The sequence below is a fragment of the Aquila chrysaetos genome, chromosome 18, assembly GCF_900496995.4.
Source record: "Aquila chrysaetos chrysaetos chromosome 18, bAquChr1.4, whole genome shotgun sequence".
Lineage (NCBI taxonomy): Eukaryota > Metazoa > Chordata > Aves > Accipitriformes > Accipitridae > Aquila > Aquila chrysaetos.
Genome location: NC_044021.1, coordinates 4202304 through 4214848, shown reverse-complemented (window position 1 = coordinate 4214848; position 12545 = coordinate 4202304). Strand labels below are relative to the sequence as shown.

Here is a 12545-nt window from a genome sequence, read left to right as displayed (position 1 = left end):
ATTTACAGTTCCTCAATTACTGGAAGAACCCATCCGCTGTGTGTCTGGTCAGCTCTTCATCTGGAAGAGATTTTTTTTTTTTTTTTTTTTAATTTGGATTTTGTGAACCCGGGGTAGTCACCTCTGAAATTAGATTAAGCATCAAATTATACCCCATATTTGGCATAATCAAGAACACTCACAAAGTCACTTGTGACTGCATTTCTGGTTAAGACTCACCCCTGCCAGACATATAGAAATAAAAGGTACAAGGCTTGCTACAGCTCCACGGGTGCTTCCAAGTCTCTTCTTCCCTGAGGAGAAGGCTGCCTAGGTACTGCTTAAGGAATTCTGAGTAGAAGCATTAGCCAAGGATTTGGGGAAGATGTAACAGGTTGATTTATTTCCAGGCATTTAGAGGTAACTCCAGTGAACCCCTGGCTCCAGGGTTTGTGTGTCCCAGTATATTGAGAAAGAATGCTTTTTTTGTCTCCCTCCGTAACTGATGTGTTCCCAAGAGGTACAGAGGAAAAGCTGGAAGCATTGATACATTTTCCACTTCTCCCCTTTATTATCGAATCCAGTAAGGACAGAGCATATCTAGCCTGACTGCACTTCAGATTAATTGGTATTTTACCTGTACTTCCCTTATCACGGAAAGCCATTTATTGCAACAGCAGCAATTGGGCTCCCAGCTGCCGTGAGATCACATAAGCAACAGCAATCAGGTTCTCCCATGGCCTCCCACTCTTCTAGGTCAGCGAGGGTATTTTCAGCCTTGCTTGTGTAGAAATACTACTGTGCTTCCCCTTGTGAAAGATAGGGGGTTTCAAAAAGAGTGCGTGATTTCAAGAGAAACTTTTTCATTACCCGTGCTCCGCACACCCACCACCTGGAAAAACCCACGTGCAATAATTTCATTGTGAGTTGACTTGTTGACTTTATGTCATTGGATACCGAGAGAACCAGTCGAGCTATTTTTAAAAGGAAGTGTTAGCCAATCCTGTCAACACCACCTGCAGGAACCAGGAGAGAAATTCAAGGTTCTCAAAACTTAGGCTGGGGGCACAGAAGAATAGCTTTTCTGAGAAAAAAAAAATTACTTTGCAGAAAGTCTACCCGTTCTTCCTTCAATCCCATGTCTTTACCACCCACTTCCCATTTGTTTTAAACAGATACATTAGGTCAAATTCTAGAGCATTACCAATTTAGTGAGACCATTGCTTTCTGCAGGTATTGGAGTATGGGAAAGTGCTGTAATAACTGGAAGCACTTCAAAGCGTGTTTTGCAATAAATTCACCAGCCCTAGAGAAAGGAAATCACTGTCACTATGCACGGTTTGTTTCCAATTCGACTGAATAACTTTAATCTCATCCTAATAAAGCTGGTACAAAGAATAAGAGTGGAAGGGAAAGAAAACCAGATACGAACAAAAGGATTTCTTACCGGTGTTACGGACTTTGTTTACGGTGGGTGTTTCCAGCAGCGGAAACTCCCAAGTTTGTATTTAGGCTGGTGATCTGGGTGCCCTCTATTTGTCGCTCCTAAGCAATTAAGACATGAGCTAATCTGGCAGCTCTGCACTTGCAGTCGCAGGCACTCACACCTAACAAACTCTGCTTTGTGTAGCCCAAACCGTGCTTTGCCTCGCCGGCAGCGTGCTGGAGGGAGCAGCTGCTTAATGACGGACCTTAACCAGCCGTGCTCCCTGCTCCTGACACAACAGCTGATGAAAATCACAGACCTCAAATATGTTCTGCTCCGCTGAAGTTAGGCAGAGCCCTAGAACGTAAGTAACGAGTCCGTGCTGGGCCACATGGGGAGGTAAATGCTTTAAGAGTAAGCTAATGGACAGCGGATAATTGCATAGTGCACTAAGTACACATAAAGCTAGGGCTGTACTACACGTTCAGGGACAGCTGGGCAAGCTCCCACTTCTCAAGTCAGCCACAGAAGCCTTATTTGATGGTTATGTGTATTTTTTGTAATCGTAGTAGCTTTGACATATACTTGATAGATTGCGCTTTTTTTTTTTTGACATAGTGCAGTACTGAGGAGGATGAAAGACCCAACTGCAATTATTTGCCTTTCTTCTTCCTAAGCCCAGCCATATGACAAGTCAAGAATTTTTCGCGTTTGCTCAGCAGGCTCCTTACCTCTCCCGTCTGCAGTGAGAGAGTGAACAGTTACCCAAGCCGAATGAACAAAGCCTGCAGGCGCTTGCTTCTGTTTGCTTTAGCCTTTCATCGCGTACAAGTCATGTTCATTCAATGGCAGAGACTCGGTCGCTTTACATATTTTGCCTAGCAGACCTACGTGATGACACTTCCAGGGAGCTCCGAATGACGTGGGCAGCTCCACGGACAGCGCAGGGGTTGCAGTTTGTAACCTGCCCTTAGGTTGGTCTGCTGCTGGCCACGGATGAGTGTGAACCACACTGCGGGAGGGAGAGAGGGACCAAGGGGCAGACACCAAAAAGGTGGTCCCCCCTAATTCTGGCATTTTCAACTTCTGAGTAACTAACTTGCGCTTTAGTCATGTCTGAAAATGATTTAAGGAAAAAATCTAGTTTTGCACAGGGAGCGTCTTCCCTTACAGCCCTGTTATCTGAAACCATTTTGGTCCCATCCTGCACATTGTCACTGAGGCTGAACTTCACCATGTTCTGCAATTAAAACAGCCTGGACATCTACCACTGAACTAAGTGTCCCAAGGATTTATTTCCCAAAGGGATCAGCTGCTGATTTAACAGAAGGTTCCCCTCACAGGACATCCATCTTGGGAGGCTTCCACTTCTTTGTTACACCGAACCCCAAAATACCTCTTTGCATGGCTGTACTCCAACGAAGTAACCCACCTCTCCCAGCTGACTACCAGTTCTGGATTTGCCACAATTAGTAACTCTAAACGATAGCAGCAGTAGGGTAATCTCTAGAGCAGCCATGAAGTGGTAGGATAGTACGTGTGATGATACTAAAATATTTTGCTGCAGTATTGACAGCCTTGAATTGATTGTTGGCTCTCGCAGAGATTGCTGGGTATAATTATTACATCCCTTAAATTCCACGTGGAAAGGAAATTGAGAGGAAATGCCAATTATTTGTCTTCCAAGTAGGAGGACATGGGATCTTAATCACTAACAGAGAGTGGAAAGTGTACAGAAATAAGAGAGCTGAAGCAATAAAAGTAAATTTTACAGATCTGGCCTCCAGGGTCCCTTCCAGAAGAGCTAAGATGATAGGAAAATAAACCACCTCACAATTCCTGGGAGAACGAAGTCTTAGTAGAGTACTGCAACTTCAGTCCACAGAAAGAGAAATACTTTCCCTTTTGCTTTGAGCGAATGATACAGGTAGTGTTAGGTAGTATTTCCTTGTCTCCTTGTACCGTAAGGACTTGAACCTATACGGTCTCCGTTTTGTGGTGCTTGGCCTTTGCTGCTCTAAGCTTAATGCCCCGGAGCACGCTTGGCACAGCTGAAATACAGACAAGATTTCTGCGCAGTTAAAGTAGTTTAACAAGTTCTACTGAAGCTGTGCAACTCATACTTTGCAGATGCTTGGCCAAGTTTTGGTCCATTTTAAAAGCACTTTTGATAGCCTCTGTCAAATTTCAGAAGTTTTCAACAAATGCTGCGTGCATTAAGATTTTTTTAACATGTAATGTTTAAGGAAAATGGTTACAAAATCTACAAAGCCAGGGACAAGCCTCATGAATTTCCCTTATTCTTCCAATTGGCAAAAGTATTTTTGCGAATGCATGAAAGTATTTGCTTGGATTATTTTTTTTTTCTCGGTTTGGGTCTTTGCCTAGGCTGATTTTTTAAAGAGGAAAAAATGGACTTACACTAGATACAGGATGTTGTAATTGGGAGTCTCAGGTGACCTTATGTGAAAAAATACCACTTCAGAGAACTAGTTATAATATGTGAAAAGTGAGAAAGCAAAGGTGTAGTTTCATATGCAATGCATGAACTTAGAAATACAAAAGAAACAAATACAACTTGAGCGATGAAGCAAAAGATCGTTCAGGAGAGGAAGGGGAAATGTGGGAAATGGAGATTCAGGCCGATGCTAGCAGCGTGGCCGTCGCTGGCAGGAGAGCGTGTTTTAACGTGCAAGGGAGGTGGCCGTGGATCTTCAGATGCGGGTTCTGGTTACGTGGTAAGGTTCAGGGCGAGGGTGGGCTCTCGGGGTGGTTGCCCAGGGAAGGTGTGGGGTCTCCCCCACCGCATCTCCCCGGCGTTCAGCCCGGGGTTAGCTGGCCCCCAAGGGCCCCTTCCAACCCGAACCTGTCTGTGCGCTTTGGAGCCTGGTGAGAAGGTGGGATCATGGAGAAAACGGCGATCTCCGTTTCAGGAGAGAGCCGCGAGGAGTATTTCAGCAGAGACTGAGTTAACGCTAACAAAAAGGCAATGTGCCAGAGTTGTGACGAGACTCGCAGGTATGGGACCTGTGTAGATTAAATTTGCTGTGTGCATGCAAACAAGTCTTACAACAGTCCTTGCAGAGATTTAATTTATAACATGAGAAAATGCGATTTTATGAAATATGCAACTGATAGTAAATCAGCTTACTCTTTACTTTGGGGGTGAGGAATAGAACAGAGGCTGTTTCTGGCAGAAATTAAAAACAAAAGAAGGACCACTGCTGCAGATGCTGTATCACTTGTGATTAAGGCAAATATTCTTTGTGTGTAGATATATGTGATATGCATTTGTATCCTCCCCAGTGTTTTCTAGCACTTAAAAGTAATCAAAATGGAATTTGGTGAAGAAATGATAGCTATTCCACAGGGCATTTTGAAGAGACAGGGAGACGACCTTCTCCTAGTTTTATGTGTCTCTATGTCTCAATTTTATTTGTCTACACTCACAGACTTATAAACAGAAATAGGTTTTGAGAGAAAACGAGTCTCTGGCCTCCACATGAAGAAGGTCTGAAGACAAATAACCTCAGCCTGGAGCTTGCCATACTTCTGTAACGTAGTCACAAATGTTTCTCAACTTGGTGGATGAGCTCCAGGGAAACCTGAATGAAAAGCTCACATCCTGCTTTGAGAGCAAAGCATTCCCTTGCGAGTTTCACCATAAATACATTTTGGACAGTTGATTAGCATCAGCCAGAGGGTATCAGGAAAGTCATAATGGAGGGGAGTGTCTCTGACATGTTGATTTTGCTTCTGTCCTGTGCCCCTACAAGCATTGCTTGCCTAAAAAAAAAGCCAGGAAAACTTAATGGTTATGGTCTCACCTCAGCAGATGGGTTTCTCCACAGCCGTCAGTGGAAATGGCAGTGGTTTAGGTCTCCTTCATACAGGTGTCAGCCATCCCTGTTCAATAGACTCTACCCGGGGAACGTGTCCTGAAGGGCTTCCCACCATCATGGCTCATAGCTCTCTTGCCTTTGGGATGAGCGTTCTCCTCGTCCCACGGGGAGGCAACCATTTGCAGCAACTGATTGACCCCTCCAAGCCTGCTCCCTGTCATAAATATTCTGGCACTTGGTCAAATGTAGTTTTAAATGAGGCACGGTTTGGCTTCACTGAGTCTGGTTTCTTCCCTGTGGTCCTGCGCCGTTATCACCTGCAGTCTCCTGTGGGTTTTTGTATTATTCTCTGCCTTGTTGTGCTGGTTGTTGTTCATGAGTCTACACACAGGCAGTAGATGCCCTAGGGTAGTGTGCCGCAGCTACTCTTCCAGCTCCCCAACACGTCCTCCTCTGCCTTAGTTCTTGCAGTGGGAAGGATTTCCCATTTTCACCGACTTCACTGTTGCCACCGCTGCCCTAGTTATTCCTACGCCTCCTGGCCGTGCCTGTTAAAACGTGCTGTTCCCTGGTGTCTCCCAGGTCAAGTGAAAGCTGTGAGTGCTCTAAAATTATGTTATTTTGGATTTAGAGTCTTTATTTAAACTTCTCCCAGGATACACTTTCATACAGCCTTGGTGTTGGATAGTGAGTGGATAGTGTCAACAAGTAAAAAAAAACTGAGATCCTGGTCGTGGTCACAGAGTAATAGGTATTTCAGGTAAGAGTAGGAAACCTGCAAAAATGTTCATTCTTCCTTTTCATTGCTGCTCAGGAAGGTGAATGCAGAAGAAATTGCTACTGATTGCATTCTAGTTTTCATGGCCTGGTTTTTGTTTCACGGGGCGTATGGGCTTTCTTCTAGGCCACGTTCTCATTACTTAGGCAGAGTAAATCCGATGATTGAAATTTCAGTACGCTAACTTTTTGTTACGATCAAACCGTGACACCTGCCCTGCATTTGCAGTTTCTTTCGAATTACGAAGCAGCAAGAGACAGAAGAACTTCAGCTCTCCTTTTCAGGGAAAGCTCGAATGCTCTTCCAAGGATGGCCTCTCCCGAGACAGGCCACGTGCCATGGCGGTGTCCGGGTGTCCCTCTCTCAGGACGGGCATCTCTTCTTCTTCCTTCAGTCCGGGGCTCGGGGCTGCGGGCTCGTGCTGGGGACTGGGATTATTTCAGTGGATTGAAGCAGTGTCAGCACTTGCCGGGCTGCGGACGGGGGTGACTGGCTGTTCTCTTACGGCCAGCTTTAGTAAGGGAGCAGGGGGAAGTGGGCTAATAGGGATTGACCTCGGATGGCATTTCAGTCATCTGACACATGATCTACGACAGATGGAGAGATACTGAAAATTAGAAAAATAGAGATACTGAATTAGGGTAAAAGCGTTGCAAAACAAACCCCGAAACCAAAAAAAAAAAAAAAAAAAAAAAAAAGGCCAAAAAAATGAACAATCCTCAGTCATCATTTTCAAGCCACAAGGTCAGACTCCCTCTATCCCTTCAGGGCTATCTCTTCATACGCTATGTTCAGGCAATCTTCTTGAGCCAGAATAAATGTGTGCGTGCTATTTTTACCCCATTTTCTCCCATTTCTACGTCTGTGTCCATGGAAGTGTTACACAGACCTGTTTCGGAGCACTAGCAGTTTCCCTCAAATTGCCCACCAGTGGCTCCTGCCTTCACGAGAAACGCAGCCAGAAGCAGAGGTGCAGGTGCGGTACGGCCGGGGTGGCACCGACGCGGCGTTCTGGTGTGCCGTGCTTGCAGGGCGTCGGGTCTGGCCGCTGTCCTTCTGGCGGTGCAGCCGCGACAGGGAGAGGCCGAACAGCCAGAGCTAGCGGGTTCATTTGATACCGCAGATTTCAGTGTGACGGGATTTAGTAAATGAAAACTCAGGAGAGGGGTTGTTTTGACACGGGAGAAAGACTGTCGCCTGCGTCAGTTTGCTCTTCAACTGGATGCTTTGGCTCTCTTCCATTTTCTTAGGGGAGGGCAGGTAGGAAGAAAGATGCAGAGGGAGGGGGAGCACGTTACAAATGTTCGCTGGACCGAACATACATTTGGCCAAATTACTGCCAAATTGAGCAGGTTTTTCATGTCACCCTGAGGTAGATAACTAGCTAGAGCAGACTTGAAAACATTTCGGGCAGAATCCCAGCTTCAAACAAGCCATAGGAACGTGCCAGCTTCCACTAGGTCACAGTCTGCTTTTCCAGGATAAGCAAAATTGAGGATTCTTGGGCTCTTACTTGAAACACATGCACTGGTCAAGTATTGACTGCGTAGTCAATAGTTAACTTCAAATGAAGTAGAAAATGTGCCCTTCTAGTTAGATACAGACTACTGAAATTCTATGCAGTACGTAGGTAATAAAACGTGTTTAAAACCAGAAGAAAACGTATACACTAGGCGTGGCTTTCCTAGCGGATTTTGTTACGGTTTTATATGTCTAATCCAATACAAAATACAAAATCAGACATCCAGTAGTCTCTGGGAAGGGAGGATCATGTGGGAAATGGTCAAACTCTATAGAACCAGTTTAAGAGATGGACTTTGAATTTTTGGCAACAGAGGTGTGTAGCTGGAGATTGGAAACAAACCTTTTCTGCCAACATTACTGAATAGTGGTGAAAGCTTATGCAAAATAGGACAAGCTAGACCCTTGACATTTTTCTCACAACTGTTGCTTTTTAAATCACTGCCTTTGCATGCAGAAGTTTGTTGGAGTCATCCATTGTGCATGTCCTAGAAATTTGATAGAGGTCTCATATGTTCCTTCTAAGAGGACAAAGCCAGCTGTAGTAGCCAATTGTAAAGATGTGGTTACTGGCTTGAAATGTCATTAAGTGTATTATTTGGTATTCCACTGACTTGAATCTTTTGGATGGGAATTTAAAAATGCTCGTCCTCTCTGATTTTGGTGAACATTAGAGACAGCACACAATTATTCATTAAAAAAGGCTGAAGGGGTTGTTACCGGGTCCTCTAGTAAAGATTTCATCTTTCTGGTGATAACATAATGTATTATAGAAGACACAGCATAGAAGTAGCTGTAGATCTTGGTGCCTGCCTTTTTGAGAAGTGTTTTAGGAATATGATTTACTTCAACTAACCTGTTCATATACCTACCAGATCATGCTCAGCTTGGAAGTGTTCTGTGCTTTTTTCTGTTATTTCTAAAAGAAGGGTCAGCAATGTCAGTGGCTTTGTTTTAATCACGTTTGATGAATAGCAATTTACTGTAACATTTTCACCTACTGCCATATTAGGTCAGGTGATCATTAAAAACTCAGGAGAAGGTGCCATCGTCAGTAGTCTTTCTTCCAGCATCTAGATTTTCTAGTTCTCCCTTCAAGTTTGGTGTGAATAAGCCAGCTGAAAGTAGGATGACATCTGAAATACGTATGATGGAGCTAACTTTTTGTATTAAATAGTGTCATTATTATTATTACTTCTTAGTTGCGTGTGATTTTGTTGACAAGCTATGCAAATCTTTGTAGAGCTATGCTCTGCTGTGTGTGAAACAAACATGGTATACAGGTGCTACCGATGAATTTTTGTTATTGATTTTTGTTCACACAAAAAGTGTACAAAATAGAGTCAGATAAAAAAATGGAGACCTTGCCCTGGTTTATATTTTTCTTCCTTTACGAGAGATTTAATTGGAAATTGAACAGGAAATTAGACTGGAAGATTACCAACTGCATGGCTGGCATGCTGTGAAAGATCAAGTGCCCGTGTCTTTCATATTGCACCCCAAAGCAGCTTTATCAAGTATCTGGGATTTCTTGTGGATTTAAGGATATCAAATATGACATCAGCAGCTTCAATAACAAAAATATTCTAAGGTACATGGGGTAGAAAAGCTACACAAGTTCTCATATAGCGTTTGGAAGTTGAGGATGAAAAACCTTTTGCGTTGTCATCTTAAAGTGAAAAAGGAAAAAGAAGGCTACCGAAGCTAAACCATCTGTACACAGCCCTATTTACTATTCAGTTCCTAAGGATCTTTCCAAAAAAGCATTTAGGAAGATTGCTTTTTCGGGGCTAGCCTGTAGAGTATTTCATCATGTCAGGCAACCGTTTCACAGGAGCATAAATTAATGGCAACATACCTCTTATAAAAGTCCCTTTTGGATTTGCCAGGTTGCCTTACCTGGTACACAGTGTGTCTCTGGGGAAAATTACTCAGAAGTATCTACTTGGCTGTCATTTGTTCATACAAAAGAGATCAGAGTTTAGCCTGTAAAACCAGAGAGGGAGAGCAAGAGGAGCGCTCAAGTCTTTCTGTGTGTCCTACTGAGGTGGAAAACTTAGTTACCCCGGGGCCAAAGTCACACAGAGCTGGTTTCATTGGCTTGAGGACTGCGCTTGGCAAAGCTTTGTCTTTCTGCAAAGGGATCGTAGTGCCGTGCCTCTTGACAGAATGTGATTTCTTAAAGCCACGTTTATCCCAGGGACCTTGTCAGAAGTGGATTACCGTCCTCCACAGGCTTGGGTATTCAGTAGTTGTCCAAACCAGGAAGGAAACACTTGTGCTTGTGAAACCGTGCTGGAAAGAATTCAGCTGTTTACATGTGACGAGAAGCTTTTAAACCAGACTACCTGGAATTGGTTAGCTGTTTCTTTTTAAATTGAAGCTGCCAGAAATATTTCACTGTTGACAAAAGAAAAGAGGGGGGGAAGCCACGATCAAGGAACCCTCTATATGGCGTAATCTGAGGCTATTTGCCTATTGCTGGTGACAGCAACAGGGAGATTCAGCATCTTTAGGAAGTTTAAATGAAAAGATTATAACTCTGTATACACCTTGATATTGATTACATCATCATCACAAGCATCATCACAGAAGACGGCTAAACATGACTATTGATTTCAGAGGCCACAGTCTTTTCCACAAATTGCTTGAGTACGGTTTTATGCACCCACTAGTGGTTTTGGCAGCTGCACTTTAAATATAATTTGGACTCTTATTGATGGATAGGTGGAATATCTGTACCCCAGAAAAGGTTGCATATAGCAGCTGCAGATATTCCATATCTAACGTGGTATTTTCAGGAAGGGACAAACTGGAGCAAGACAGATGAAAACATTTGGAGCCTCAGGTGTTTAGGTCAGAGCACATTGCGAGAGAGAGATTTGGCAGATACCGAGGATGGAGAAGTTGGTATTTTCTACAGCTTTTTGCTATGTTGACAGTGCAGGTTTAGTTTCAAAAATTAAGCATGTCTCACAGAAAGAGTGGAAAAGAACAGTAGGAAAAATGCTCTTTTCTGCTATGGGGATGGAGTTTCTTTTGAAGTCAATGGGAGTTGCTTGCTTATATGGTCTTTGGAAGGGAAAAAAAGAAGTCAAAAGACTGCAGCAGAAAGACTATGCTTACATTTGAAATGGAAGGACTTCACCATGATTACCTGATGATCCTCTGCCTGGTTTGTTCATTCAGAAAAAGCAGTATTAGAACTGCTGTGTCAGTGGATAGACTGAGATGTGGAGGGTGGGTTGGCGAGATGGTCCTGGCTGGCCTCATTGCCATGGCCCTGTCCACACACGTTAGCTGTAACCCATAGGAACTAAACAGTTGTGAAAACAAGTCATATTTCATCCTTCATGCTTTTTGAATCTAATCTTGTTTTAACAGTTTGCTGGGTGTACCAGATGATTGATGCTGTCACACTGCAGATAAAATTTATCATTCTGTCATTTTTATTCAGTATTTTAGAAGCATTTTGGTGCAAGCTGGCATCTGAAGCAATGTTACACATTTTTTCTGTGGTTCGACTTAAGTTATAAAAATAAACCATCTAATTCTCAGTGTTTTATTGGCAGATGTGTCCTAAATACAGACCTAGAATGAATTAATAGGTTAGTTGAACCTGAATATGTCTTAAAATACATGTGCTGTATTTCTTTTTAAATACACTACAAGGAGATATAAATTAATATAGGATCAGAAACTTGTGAAATACATGAAAGGATAACAGTTATATTTAGTCATGTGTATATTTGGCCTAATTTCATAATAAAATCTTAGGATAATACCAGCTATTCACAACAATTACATGGGATGTAGTGAAAAGCTCATTACACTGAAAAAAAATTGAGCTCCTGAAATTTCAGCATATAATAATGTCAGAGTTTTTACCTGTAAAGGTAGCCTGCAAGGACTGTGCTTTGTTCAATTCAGGCCTGAGGCCTCAAAGCGGCATTTAAATGGTCTTGTATCATCCATGATTATTAGCAGGTCATAAAATTACTCTAAAAAGGAAAGAGACTGACTTCTGGTATAGCAGGAGTTCCATTATATACTTTAGAAATAGACATCTACCTTATCGTCAAGTCTGCTTGACTTGAATTTACTGTCCATATGAAATTATGAAGTTGCCTTTGTCACCAGTCACAAGCTACTGCTGCTGAACCCAGAGAAATAAGGTCCAACTCAGAGTGAAAACAGTGAGAGCTGAACTTGCTTGTTCCTTCAGAAACCGGCTGCAGAAGATTGTTTTTGGTACACTACATTTTTGGCGCTACATTATTTGCTCTTTATTTCTGTGTTTCAACAGGCCTTGAATAGGGGCATCGCTGCTGTCAAGGAAGATGCTGTGGAAATGCTGGCCAGCTATGGGCTGGCGTACTCCCTGATGAAGTTCTTCACGGGTCCGATGAGTGACTTCAAAAATGTAGGTCTGGTGTTTGTGAACAGCAAGCGAGACAGGACCAAAGCAGTTTTGTGCATGGTTGTGGCTGGCGCTGTAGCTGCTGTATTTCATACCTTAATAGGTAAGGTCACTTCATGTCTGATTAATATGTCTTTCAATTTGCTTCCCTTGCCTGTTCTTCAAACTGATTAATCTGTAGGCTTAAGATTTCATTTATAAGTGCAACAGGAGATGTGAAAGAGATTAAATCTCTTGGGCTGGTATCGTGCCCATCCGTGCAATTTTTAAACAGGTTGTTAAGTGGCAGATTCCACCCCCAGGGCTCTCCTGCCTGCCAGCAAAACATTCTGCTGATCTCTTTCAGTCAGGTGTGCGAGCAAAACTTTGGCAAGGTTGACAGGTTGCATGAAGCTGATAGCTCGGTCTTACTCTTAGGCAGTGATGATCAACTAGCAGTATCTGTCCAGATGGGTTTAGCAGGACTTCAAGGTGTGCTTGGTAGGGCTGTTTGTCAGAACTTGGTGGCATTGTCGGTTTACTCCCTCTGTACCTATCCCTTTGCTACTTATCTCACAGTACTGAACTCTAATCAAGTAG

At 43.2% G+C, this 12545-nt stretch overlaps 1 protein-coding gene across 1 annotated transcript in view; it reads left to right on the top strand.

Moving 5' to 3' along the window:
• Nucleotides 1-12545, top strand: part of ANKH (ANKH inorganic pyrophosphate transport regulator) — a 105459-nt gene that overhangs the window by 48192 nt on the left and 44722 nt on the right. Inside the window, exon 2 of the mRNA XM_030042035.2 lies at nucleotides 11853-12069. Coding sequence (XP_029897895.1) covers nucleotides 11853-12069 — 217 coding nt within the window. The remainder of the gene's footprint in view (nucleotides 1-11852; nucleotides 12070-12545) is intronic.